Source organism: Toxotes jaculatrix, chromosome 24 (assembly GCF_017976425.1).
Source record: "Toxotes jaculatrix isolate fToxJac2 chromosome 24, fToxJac2.pri, whole genome shotgun sequence".
In the NCBI taxonomy this organism is placed as follows: Eukaryota; Metazoa; Chordata; class Actinopteri; family Toxotidae; genus Toxotes; species Toxotes jaculatrix.
In genome coordinates, this window is record NC_054417.1 from 9,330,576 (window position 1) to 9,343,143 (window position 12,568).

General features: G+C 44.3%; 1 protein-coding gene across 4 annotated transcripts in view; it reads right to left on the bottom strand.

Annotated features, from left to right (window-relative positions):
• Window positions 1-1,842: 1,842 nt before the first annotated feature.
• mgat5 (alpha-1,6-mannosylglycoprotein 6-beta-N-acetylglucosaminyltransferase) overlaps window positions 1,843-12,568 on the bottom strand; it is a 65,988-nt gene continuing 55,262 nt past the window's right edge. For all 4 annotated transcript variants that reach the window (XM_041032173.1, XM_041032176.1, XM_041032172.1 and 1 more), the window contains 6 exons: window positions 11,247-11,396; window positions 6,243-6,389; window positions 6,031-6,147; window positions 5,540-5,614; window positions 5,261-5,418; window positions 1,843-4,904 (listed from right to left, as the gene is read on the bottom strand). In XM_041032173.1, coding sequence (XP_040888107.1) covers window positions 4,706-4,904; window positions 5,261-5,418; window positions 5,540-5,614; window positions 6,031-6,147; window positions 6,243-6,389; window positions 11,247-11,396 — 846 coding nt within the window. In that variant the 3' untranslated portion in view covers window positions 1,843-4,705. The remainder of the gene's footprint in view (window positions 4,905-5,260; window positions 5,419-5,539; window positions 5,615-6,030; window positions 6,148-6,242; window positions 6,390-11,246; window positions 11,397-12,568) is intronic.

A 12,568-nucleotide genomic window follows, 5' to 3' on the forward strand; every position in this document is an offset into this window, starting at 1 on the left:
GAGATCTATGGACCCCGAGAGTCCATCACTCCATAAAAGCAGCAGATTTTCGTACAGCGCGCTGCTGTACAATACCTCAGTTACACCTCATCGCCCTGTCAAAACACAGCCGTTTATTTTTCCCATGGTTCCTAGAGGCCTTTGCTCAGCTGTGCTATGAAACGTTGCAGGTTGAAGTGATGGATGTAGCTCATGTAGCAGTGGAGTATTAATAGTGTTTTACCTTTTTTATGACTACAGAGAGGATATATCAATACAAGGCCCATCTGGTACATAAACACACACACTCAGAGGCACAGTGACATGATTTTATGTTTACAGTATTTATCTCGACTGTTGTGGTGTGACGGAGTCGACCTGACTGGAAACGTTACAGATACTTGGACATACTGTGAAGGATTCCACTTTCCAGCAGCTTCAGTGCTGTAGTTCTGCTGGTCAGTGGCGGGTTACTGATAAGGTGCTGGTTGAACCTGTGTTCTCCTGCATGAACCCACCTCTGTCCACGGCGAGACCAGGCTGTTCTGAGCTGTACACTCGCACCGGACGACTCCACGCTCGTGAGCCCCCCGTCGCGTCTCACAGGCTGCAGTGATGGTTTTGGACGACAGACAAGTCAATGTTTGTTTTTCCAATATTGCGCCCAGAGTCAATACGTGCCCTCTCTTATCTGGAGCTTCTGTTTGTTTTGGGGTTTTAAACGGCAACTCCTAATTTTTCAGGCCAATTAAGCCTGTCGACATCTGAATTAATAACATGGTAATAAATCGGATTTATGTTAATAATTTAGGACTGAAGAGCAGAGCCGGGCAGGCTGCTGCTGTCAGCTATTTATAGTTACTTTCTGTCTTTTTTCATCCGGTGGAAATTCGCTTCCATGCAAAGCCTCACATTTCGCAGACAGACCTTTGGTCCTCCACTCTTTTCCATTCCTCCTCCTCATTTGAACTCTGAAGCCTTAATCTAACTGATGAGTGTTTGGCGACTGCGGAACATGAATGTAATGATCAGGAGGAGTTTCACCTGTCAGGAGTTTGACTGTCAGAGACGACAGGAGGGAGGAAGTTCTCTTCTTCTTTTTTTTCTGAGTATTCATACGTTTTCCTGAAGTCTGTGCTTGCTGCAGTGACTGTAACTGAATGTACACACTGTGATGTGAGGCTAGTTTCTATGGCTAAAACAAATATGTGACAGTGTTGTTTGGGTTTGATCACATTTAAAGGCTTTTATTTGAAAACAGAAGTGATATTTTTTACGTTCCGAGCTCACAGAGTTTCCTTTGTGTCTAAAATCTGTGAGCACAGAAAATGTTTTTAAAATAATTTTATTAAGTAAGTGATTGATTGGTAATAATAGTCTCTACAAAATCTCATTTCTGTACTTTCAAAGAAACATTTTCTTGTGCTCTGAATGTCCCGTTCTCAGAAATGAGGCATAACATAACTCCATCAGTTTTGTATGACTTTATAAAGTATACAAACACATCAGACGTGTATACACACACACACACTTACACACCGCGGGATTGGAGCTGCTCTTTGGCCCCCGTGCTGACTGTACTGTTCTGTACTGGTGTAAATATGAACCTGTGTTGCTGTGATGTAAAACAAGTGTAAAACCAGAGTCAGAGCCTTTTGTCACAGAAAAAAGGTTTATTTAAAAATAAAGTTATATCCCTCTTACTCATCAAGGACTGTGAAAACAAATCAAACAAAAAAAAAAAATGTCACTGCGTTGTTCACTTTTCATTTCTTGGACCACAGTCATCAGACACTGGATGCTGACGGTTTCAAACAGAGGTCGAGATTGGAAAACAAAGACTGGTTCATGTTTGTTTGACTGTAGGTAGCAGATTTTTTTTTTCTTCTTTACACTGGAAACATTCGATGCTGAGGTTAACAAAGACAAATACAGTGAAGAAAGCGCGGTGTCGTACACCACAGAGCTGATGGCTCTGTGTTGGAGCTGATAATCTGATCGACTGCATGCTTTGAATAAGACTAACAGAAAGTAAATAAGGCTTTAGCTGCAACTAATCGGGTTAAACTGACTCTGTCTTCACAGCTGCTCACTCAGTTGGCAAGAGACGAGGTTTAAGACGTCACTGTCCTTTCATTCAGGTTTTAAAATGGTTCTTACTTTGAACTAAATCATAAATATTTGAAGTTAAATGGAAAGATAACAGGCTTCCTGGGTTTTTATCACTGCACTGACAATTAACACTGATATTATCTTTACTTGTGATTCGCTGATGGTCAGATGGTTAACACTGAACGACCAATCAGTCTGGTTTTTTAATGTTTTGAACCTGAACAGTTTGATTGAACTTCTTAAATTAGAAGGTTTAGATCAACGACATTTACTCATGTGAATTAAATAAAAGTGATTTAGGAGCGAAGGTGCGTGTGGAGCCAACGCTGGGGCTGAAGGCTGCACCTCGAGTGTGTGAGCTGTGTGTTTTCAACATGTTGAAGTGACAGTCAGACAGAAGCAAGAAGCGAACTTAACCATGAAAAGGCACATCATGTTCCTTGAAACACTAACTTGGCGGCAGATCGGTGACCTGCTTATAAAAGTTTAACAAAAAAAAAAAAACAGAGGAAACATAACAACAGTCTGAGCTGACACAGTGAGGAAGCAAGAGGTGGTCGCTGGACGGTGCCGTTCAGTCTGAATTTACTCGTGTGCAAAACAGAGAAACTGAGATTGGAAATCAAAGCACAAAGTGCATGAGGCTCCTGCTCCTGAGGGGACATCTGTCCACTTCTGTCCGTCTTCAAGAGACAGTGATGAGAGGAAGAGAAAAAGTTTTAAACCAAACTTCACTTGTGTTTTTAGCTTTATAACATTTCATTTTTTTTACCTTTCGGTCTAAATGGAAAAGGTTTTTTTTTCTTCCTCACATCATTTCTCACAGTCGAACAGGAGCAGGCGAAGCTCCCCTCCTCTCTCGGTCATACACTTGAAGATAAGCAGGCTTTTTTTTTTTTTTTTTTTAATTACTCTCCATAAATAAAAATCTATAAAAGGAAAAAAGAAAGACACCCCTTCTATAAATAAAAACAAAGCTTTCCAGCAAAACAGAGATAAAGATCTGTAAACAAAATAAATAAAAAAGAAACTTTAAACCCCATATGAACAATATACAGTGTTACTAATATCTTGTTAAACCTCTGCAAATAGATAAACGTAGTGCATTGTTTCCATTCACCACAAAGAACTACAAATTTGATTTTCTATCTTAATATTTTTTTTCTTTGCAAACCTGCAGGCAAATTAAGATCCTAACGATGATCCAAAGAAAAGGAGGAGATGCGAGGTTTTGCGTTTGCGGGAACGCTTCGTTGGCATGTTGTCGTTTCTGTTGCTTACAGTTTCGCTTGAAAGGATTTACAGCTGCTGCCTGGTCGATGGGAGACGAGCGCGGCTTTGTGTGTTTGTAGCTTTTCACTTTGTGTACAGAGAGACACAGACAAACATCTGGATCAGGGTTTCCTGTTTCTCTGCAGGCTGTGGAGTCTTTGGAAAATGAGTTCTTGTTAAGGCTTCGTAGCCTGTGCTGCCATGCAGCTGGGTGTTACCACTGCTACTGACGACGGCCTGTCATCTACGACACGACGTCACGACAATCGTACGACACGGCGACTCTCTACGCGACAGCTTTAGCTACAGAGAATGACCCTCATCCCCCTTCCCCGATCCTCACCCCTCGGTGTGTGCGTCGTACCGGATGGTGCATCGAACAACAACAACAACATGTTTATAATTCTCTACTGGCCTCTTATGGAAACACACACTCGGTCCTCTTTACAACTTTAAATAAGACGTCTCGTTTTGGTGTGGAAGTAAAATGTATGAAAATCAAGGAACCAACCGGGGGCCGGTGACTGATCCAGAGCAGGACTTTCCTGTGTGGAGGGGGAATGAAGTCAGTGTTACGTCCGGAGCAAGTGTCAGGAAATGATAAAACTTCCAGAATAAAAATCTAGATATTTATATATTACATGTCCGCTCTCATCGCGTTTGTCCAGAAGAGAGGAACAAGTTGGTTACAGTGTAAAACTGGTTTTGTCTTTAGCCACCGTCTGTTAGGCGCCTCTGTGTGTGTGTGTGTGCCAGTCCAGTGCAAACCTACCTAAAGAATAAACAGTTTCAGATTTGAGCAGGGGGGGTGGGGTGGATGGAGTGATGGGCGCAGGGTGGAGCAGATGGGGGGGGTTGGAGGGATGGGGCAGCCATCAGGAAGAGGTGGTGGTGGTGGTGGTGGAGTCTCCTCGGTCTCTTGCTGCCCTGGTGAACCTGGAGACCAACCGGCAGCCAGTCACTGATATGTGCAGTCTACCAAGGAGGACGCAGAGAGCTCAGCTGCTGCCACGTGGAAGCGGAACACCACTCCCTTTGTTGATTCAAGTAATTTCCCGCCACTTCCAGGACTAACGGCGCCGCCGCTGGAGAATCGGAGGGTTGACGGATGCTCAGTTGGGGGAAAACAATAAATACTAAAGAACAAACGCAGTCTCATGAATGTTTGTCCGCCCATACAGGAGTCCAGTGTGTGTGTTTGACAGCTGCATGACTGTGATCTCTCAAACACACTCACACACTTGTTAAGCTGCTCCGACTTCATTTAACCCTATCCAGCCACGCCCCCCCAAACCTCGCCCAATCCACGCCCCGCCCCCTCCCGTCCACCGGTGCCTGGGTGCTATAGGCAGTCTTTGCACAGCGCCACCTGGCCCTTCATGTAGTCGCGGCAGGGGCAGATGCGTCGCAGCGACTGGTGGGCGCCGGCACAGCTGAACAGCAGCAGGTCGGACTGGAAGATGCAGTGGTGGCGGGTCTCGCTGTAGGCCGGGACCACCGTGTCTGCGCTGGACTCCACCGTCTGACAGTCCACGCCAAACCTGAGAGACAGACGAGAGACACTTTCCTCAGTCTGTGGTTTAACTTTAGGAAAAATCCGAAAGACAGAAGAAGAAGAGACAGAGAAGCTACTAAAGTAATGTTCTTCGGCATCAGTCATGATGAGCTCTGACCCATTTATCCCAGTAAACAAACTGGGCCCTCCAGTGGTGAGAGGATGATACTGCACTTTCATCTAAATTCAGAACTGAATGTCAAACTGCACACATGAATTCAAACCTGTGTTGTGATGCCACCTGCTGGACACTTTTAAAACAACCGCTGGAACTGGGAGGAAGTGAGTCTCTGCTTGTGCGTCCATGTGTGTACATGTGATACATGTGTGTGTGTGTTGTACCTGGCCAGGTCCTTGTCCTTGTTGAGGTGCTGGAAGAAGGAGGGCTCACAGATGAGCTGCTCCTCCTGACACACCTGCTTACAGGAGCGACCGGGCTCAGCCTGCTTGACCTGCAGAGCGCTGAGAGGAGGCCACATCACCTGACCGTGGCAGAAGTCCTGACAACACAACAGGACGTCACACAACGGGAACACACACCAACACAGTGAAGATCAACAGCTGTTTGATACCCACAGTTACATTTTACTGTATGAGCTGTACAGTCTGCTGGTTCTATACCTGGTTCTCAATGAAGGCGTTGACTCTCTGCAGCATCCCCTCACAGGTGAACTCGTAGGGCAAGTAGGGCTCAATCTGATCACACAAACACAAACACACACTGCTGTCAGGGAGGGTGATACGTGGGAGTGTGTGTGTGTGTGTGTGTGCCGGAGCCTGGTAGGCTGCAGCTCGCCACGGATCACAAAGCGTACGAGGCTCCTCAGGCTTGTCCGGTGAACAGAGCCATTGTCCCCGACCCGCTCGGCGGAGCGCGGCACAACACGAGGTCTGGGGTGCAGACTTTAAAAATGCATGGGCCTGAACCAGAAGACGGAACAGGATCTCTCTTTCTTTTCCCCGAGCTTTCACTCACCCTCTGTCTCTGGAGAGGCCTCCATCCACCTGTTTATCATCTCTTCCACTAAACGTTTCCATGTCTTTTTAATCTGTTATGTACGTATCAACGCAGACGTTTCATTGGAAAAACCAGTGTCGTTTCCCGTCTTTACCTTCTGGCTGAGGATGGAGCGGATGGCTCTCTCCACCTCGGCAGAGTTCTCGATATCCACCGTCCACACGTGGGGCTGACCGATGTACACCTCAGCATACGGATGTTGAGAGGTCAGCTGCAGACAGGACAACAACAAAAAGACACAAATCATAGGAAAAACTAACACCTTGTAAAAGTCACATGTTGAGTCTGCAGCCGTCCTCCTCTCACCTCTCTCAGGGTGGGTTTGCCCTTGAAGAAGTCGGTGTTCTTGCTGCTCTTTGGTGGGTTGAATTTGGGGTTGAGGAAGGCGCAGCCGTTGGCAATGGCCTCCAGAGGAGCAGGACCCTCGTAGGGGAAGGACAGGCCCACAAACAACTGTAGCAGAGAGTAGAAATATCAAGAGCAATTAAATGGACTGGCCTTCAGGTGCCAAAATAACCAGAATAACAAAGTTTCAGTGGCTGCGTTGAGGAGTTTCTGTTGTTTGCTGATAGCAGCAGTTAGCCCTTGTTGAAATGGACCTCCCATGTTCTCAGCACAAAATTCAGCTGAGGCAGCACTTTTCTCCTTAAAACAAACAGGGGAAAACAAGGAGAACAGTATGAAGGCCCTGCCGTCGTCTTTTTTCCTCTGATCTAACTTTACTGCTGCTAATGTTTCTGCCAAAGAAAGAAAAATGGTTGTTGCTCCTTAAAAACAAAGCTACGTCTGCGTGCGACCTCTTGTCACTGGTGTCATGTGACTGATGTTTGTGACCAGTTAAACCAGAGAGTGATTTTCTTTGTTTTGCTTGGATGAAGTAAAATTATCCAGTAAAAAAATGACAGCAAGGAAAAAGTGGAAAAATAAATTAAAAAGACTTGGAGAAAAAAAGCTGTTTCTTTAAGTGTTCACTGCTGCACCATGAGGTGTGTCTGTACACACACACACACTCACACACACCCAGACCTTGGTTATGAATGATGCTCTTTTAGCTCTTTTAGCGTAAGCGTTTCTATATTAACACCTACAGCCTCGTTAACAGCAGACTTCTGCAGGCAGGTGGCAGCAAAGTACATGTATTCCTCTTCCAGCCTGTGTGTTTGTGTGTAGTGTGTGTGTGTTTGTGTGTAGTGTTTGTGTGTGTGCATGCAAAAGCTCTTCGACGCTGCTGAGAAACAGTTGACCACTATTTATAGGGAGAGAGGACGGGAGGGGCTGAAGAGAGGAGACACAGAGGCAGAGACTGATGAACGTCGCCTGCATCTCCTCTGTGACTCGCACAGATTTGGAAACAGAGATCAATAAGAATCGTGGCCTTCACCTGAAAGCTATTGATCAGTGCGCGTTAAAGCAGTTTTACATATTCATGTTCATGTGCAGAGTAAGACTGGCTGCTGTGCATCAAGGACATCCTGCTTATAAGAGCCGGAGCTGCTGATCAGAGCTGTTGCTGTATTGATTTGTGTCCCTGCTGAAGTGTCCTACCTCGTGTAAATTTATATCCTGAGCTTTACTCACTGCCAAGTGCAATAACACCCAGTAGGAAGGATGAAATGCTGGACCACATGGGTTAAATGTGACAGAACACAATTATTCAGGATGTACAATATACAATATTTATCTAGTTTAATTATCTGAATTATCTTCAGTTGATGATAAAACATTTAAAAAATCGTTAAACAGTGGTCCTGACAGTTTCCCAGAGATCTTGGTAATGTCTTCAGTTTGCTTTTGACTAATTAACAGTATAAAATGTTCACTTACTCTATTTACTGTCAAACATGACAGAGATAAGCAGCAGACTGTCATATTTTAGAGGTTAAACTAGAGAATGTTTGACATTTTTGCTTATAAAATGACATGATGATCAAAAACCTTTGTTTTCATTGCAGCTTTAATTCCCTGCAACATGTACTGAAAAGCATCTGAAAATATTCATTGGGTTCCTGAAAGATATATTTTTAAACCTCTCGTGCAGAAAAGACATAAATTATTATCTCGTGCATTAAGTTAGAAGGTTTATCTTTCTTATTAGTAAATGGTGACAGCTCCAACATGAGCAAGGTCTGATCAGCCGCTGACTGAAAACACCTGTGTGTGTGTGTGTGAGTGTGTGTGAGTGTGTGTGTGTGTGTGTGTGTGTGTGTGTGTGTGAGTGTGTGTGTGTGTGCAAGGGCTTTAACATGTTAAACTGCAGTGTGTTCTGTGAGTTGATCAAATGTTCTATATGTCAAATAAAAGTCACTATAACTGTTATACTGTTAAATAAAAGCAGTGGAGTAAAAAGAGCAATAATCCTGCTGAACTGTGGTTTAGTAGAAAAATAAAGGAGCTTAAATTGAAAATATGCAAGTTCAGTATAAGTCCCTCACACATTGTACTGAAGTACATCAGGGAATGTGCTTAGTTATTTTCCATCATTGGGAATTTTGACTTGAATCAGTTAAACAGTTAGTTTCCTTTAACGAGTTCAGGAGAAGCAGCTGCTCCTGTGTGACTGAGCCAAACCAACCCACCTCAATCAGTGAAGCAGCTTCACCTGTGTGAGTGTGTTTGTCCAGTCCATAAAGGCTGCTTGATGGTTAAGAGGCTGGTGAATGCATCATGTTATAATGCGGGTCCTCAAAGCTAATATAGGACAAGAATCTGTGTGTGTGTGGAAAGGGAAATTCCCCCCTGCAGGCAGTTTCATGGAGATGAATACTCTGGATACAGAAGCATCAGCATGTGTCACAGCTACATTCAAATAAACTGTGACACATCTGATATGATCATTACTGGTCCCAAAAGTTTTCACCAGAACCACACACAGCATCAGCCTGGACGTGGACATGTCCTCCCTGTCTCCCTCAGCGGGTCCCCTCATCACACATGAACCAACTCGCTCATGTGCTCCAACACATGGTGTTTGGAGTCTCATGTCTTCGTGTCAGATAATTAGCCTGTTTGTCCTTGGTATTTCTAATTCCAGCGCCTGCCATGGGATGTGTTTGCTTTCAAATCTGCCTGGTAACAGGACTAAATCCCTGTCTTACATACGAATCTACGGTTAATATATAATGCAGCAGGCGTGTGGAGGAGTGGGGGGAAAAGAAAGAAAGTGAGAAACACATGGAAGACAGACCAGGAGCAGCAAATAAATAAATAAATAAATAAAATCTAAAACTTTGATTCCATCAGCCTGCGACATGACACAGTGAAGTTCTGCTGCACTTGAGCGGTTTGATCTTTGACACTGTTCCCCCGGCACGGCACGGCGCAACACGTCAGAGTTTATTTCAGGAAATTCTGTTTGAGAGTAAATCAAATGTCAGACGTCAGCGGCAACGTACTCGGCGAGTATTTTTACAGTGCGCTCTGTAGATAGTTAAACCCCACGAGGCCAATTAGCTCAGGCAGTCTGTTTGCAGGTAACAGTAAATGTGTTGTTTAAGCAGCACGGAGGAAAACTGCCTACAACACCTCCTGCTTCCCTTGTAAGCTCTTAAACAACAATGCGGAGAAAACGCTCGGGTTTTGTGGGATTTAATTGGCCGTTCTCCTCTGGGTCTCTGTGCACAACCACATGTAATGAGAATATAGAGAAGTTTATTCTGAATCTTAACTCTGGTGGAAATTAACCTGCCACACTTTACCAATATAACTCTGGATGCAGGAAGCCCTTCATTTCTTTGCACAGCTCTGCTTCCTGTCAGTCTATCGTAAGCCTTTGCACCACTTTAATGATCTGCTCCACTGCAGAATACACCTTTGATTTTCTCCTGTCTCAAGGTCTCTAACATCTCTGGGTTCTTGGTTTTATGTGTTCAGCACAGAGCTGGATTTTCCAGCCAAGAACTGCTTCATGGCTGAAGCAACGCTCGGAATCTTTTTGATACGAAAGGGGTTTAAATCTCTATCCATTTTCTTTTTCTGGAGCTGTCTGAATCATGATCCCTGCACCAGCTCTCGTCTGATGTCTCTCTCCTCTCCCTGTCTTGCCTCCCTGGTCTGACAAAGAAAGCATCTGGTTTCAGAGGATCGAGAAACTGAAGCGCTCTTCCACCTCATTCTTCTAAAAAAGACCAAAGCCAAAAGACAGACTCCATCTTAGAGACTCCGGCTCTAATGATAGTTTTCACCTTCAGCAGACACTGCTGTCAGCTGTTTGACAACCATGTCATTTTAATTCCATTTCTCTGTTTCTCTGAGGAAATGGAAGCTCCACAGTTAAATAAGTTCAAAATCACTTTTTTTTTTCTGAGGTTTTAATCCTGTAAATGTTGTCATGTCACAACATTTACTGTCCACGGAGCGTGGACATTTATCGGCTATATATCCTCAGTGGAAAGAAAACAGCTCTGTCCAGCACTATTTTCTTATGAAAATCCCACAATTCAATGCACTGCATTTCATAAATGCGAGAAATTACAGCTGTAAAAGTAAGCCCAGAGATAAACCTGGAAATAATTCCTGAAATCTGTAAAATAAACTAACTTAATCTATTAGTTTTTCTTGCCCTCTTCAGATCTCATGGTTTTTATTTCGTTGTGTCTCAGTCTGTGGTAACACCGCGCTCCTCACTTCACAGCTCTCAGTGCTGCCACAAAACAAAGCTTACTTGTGTTTCCACAGCTCACCACGCGTTCTGTGAACATGTTAAGTGTGTTTTGCCTTCGACGCGTGTTCATACGTCAGCACCTCCGGAGAGCGCGCTCCACACAGTTACACTCCAGCCTGGCTACAGCCTCTGTGGCTGAGTCCTTGTCTTTGTGAGGGAGAGTGGTTTGAGTAGTGAGAGGAAGGGACAAGTCATGATGTGAATGAGGGAAATGCTTGTGAGGACAGACGAAGAGAAACTACAGCCACTCGGCTCGAGGCTCTTTCAGAACAGAGCCTCTGTTCACATGAAGACTCCTTTTTTTTCACCCTCACAGAAAACATCTAAATCAGAATCAGTGTTTGTCTCGTTAGGTAATTTTATCTGCTGTAAATCTATAATATCTGAGCACTTCTTACAGCAGTTTCACAGCCTTGGTACATTAGAAAAAGGGCAGGATTATGTGAAAAAGACACAGTGTGTCCTCAGTGGTCTGCAGGTCATTTAAAAAAAATGTCAAAGGGATAAAAAATGTCAAAGGGAAAAGAGTGGGAGCTGGTTTGTGGCTCTCGCAGCCTTCTAATAAGAACCGTCCCCTCTCACTTTTATTTCCCTGCGGGGTCACTGATTCATTTTTCCATGTTAGAGAATTTACAGCCAGGTGAACTCGCCTTGGTTTCTCGGAGGAGGAACTGCAGGTCTCGGCCGCTCAGGATGCCGTGGTTCTTGACGTAGCTCGGGAGGTGCACGGTGCTGGTGCCGTGCACGGTGCCGTGAACCTCCATGTAGCTGTGGATAATGTCAAGGTATTTCTTCTTGTCCTGGAACAAACAGGGAGAGAGAAAGAAAACAGGCACATTCAGTTTGGTTATGTTTTCCTGGAAATAAAGTGATCCCTGAAAGGGTAAATTACTTTCATTTAAAAAAAATACCATCTACTCTTGCAAAATTCAGTTTAAGTTTTTTAGGTTAAGCTGGTGCAATCCAGAAAAAACCCATCCTGGGATAAAACCTTCTGAAGGGAGCGGGAGCGGATCAGTATCATTACTTTGTCATGCAGCCTGGTGAACCTTTGTTCGAGCTACCTGACTGACCATCTGGCCACGATGGTGGGGAGGGCTAAAAATAGCCCTGTATGAGGAGCACCCGTGCACACAATGGACTGCTGTTGTTATTAAAGTCTACCTGATCTGTGATGTCCTTGATCAAAAAGACAATGAAGTGGTCAAAGGATTCCAATAAAACCAGCTTCCTTTAAACCTTAAGTCCAGATCAAACTGGTTTCACCACCACACAAGTGCTGCTGTGATGCACTTTGCATTCTTTCATGTTTGTTGACCATGAAGTGGTCCAAGTGATAAGTTGTGTGTGTTCAGCATGTTCTAAGACAGGATGATAAAAGATATAAAGGATATTGTAAAATAGTAAAAGCGACTCAAGGCTACGTGCGTGCTGGAGTAAGCCTGAGGATGTGGCGTGAGCTCATGTCATAAAATTTCTTGATGAAGTCCAAAAGTGTTGATCACCTTAAAATAATATGTCAGCGGTTTACTGCACTGGCTTATAGTGTTTACTCCGCATATCATTTGCTCATAAAGCAACTTTTAAGAGCGTCTTTTAAAAAAAATAAGTCATGTTAATCAGATTGGATGGAAACATTACTGCCATAATAAAAGGCTTTTGATCGTCCCCACGCTGAGATTGTCACAGTTGGTCTTTGATTTTCAAAAAACGAGGACATGACTGCTTCCTAACCCAGCCAAATCTGCACACAAAATAGTCCCCGGTGTCTCCTGCTGAGCCGCAGTACAAAATCTGTCTTTCTCACTTTGTGGTGTACCTGCTGAAGACTGAGCCGTATGGAAGCAGAGCACAGCACAGCCGAGTGCTCTTCGAGCAGTATGGATGAAAGCTGGCTGTTTTCTCCATGATGGCAGGATGCCTCAGAGGCCCCACTCACCAGTGTGTGTGTGTGTACACAGTCATACAAGCT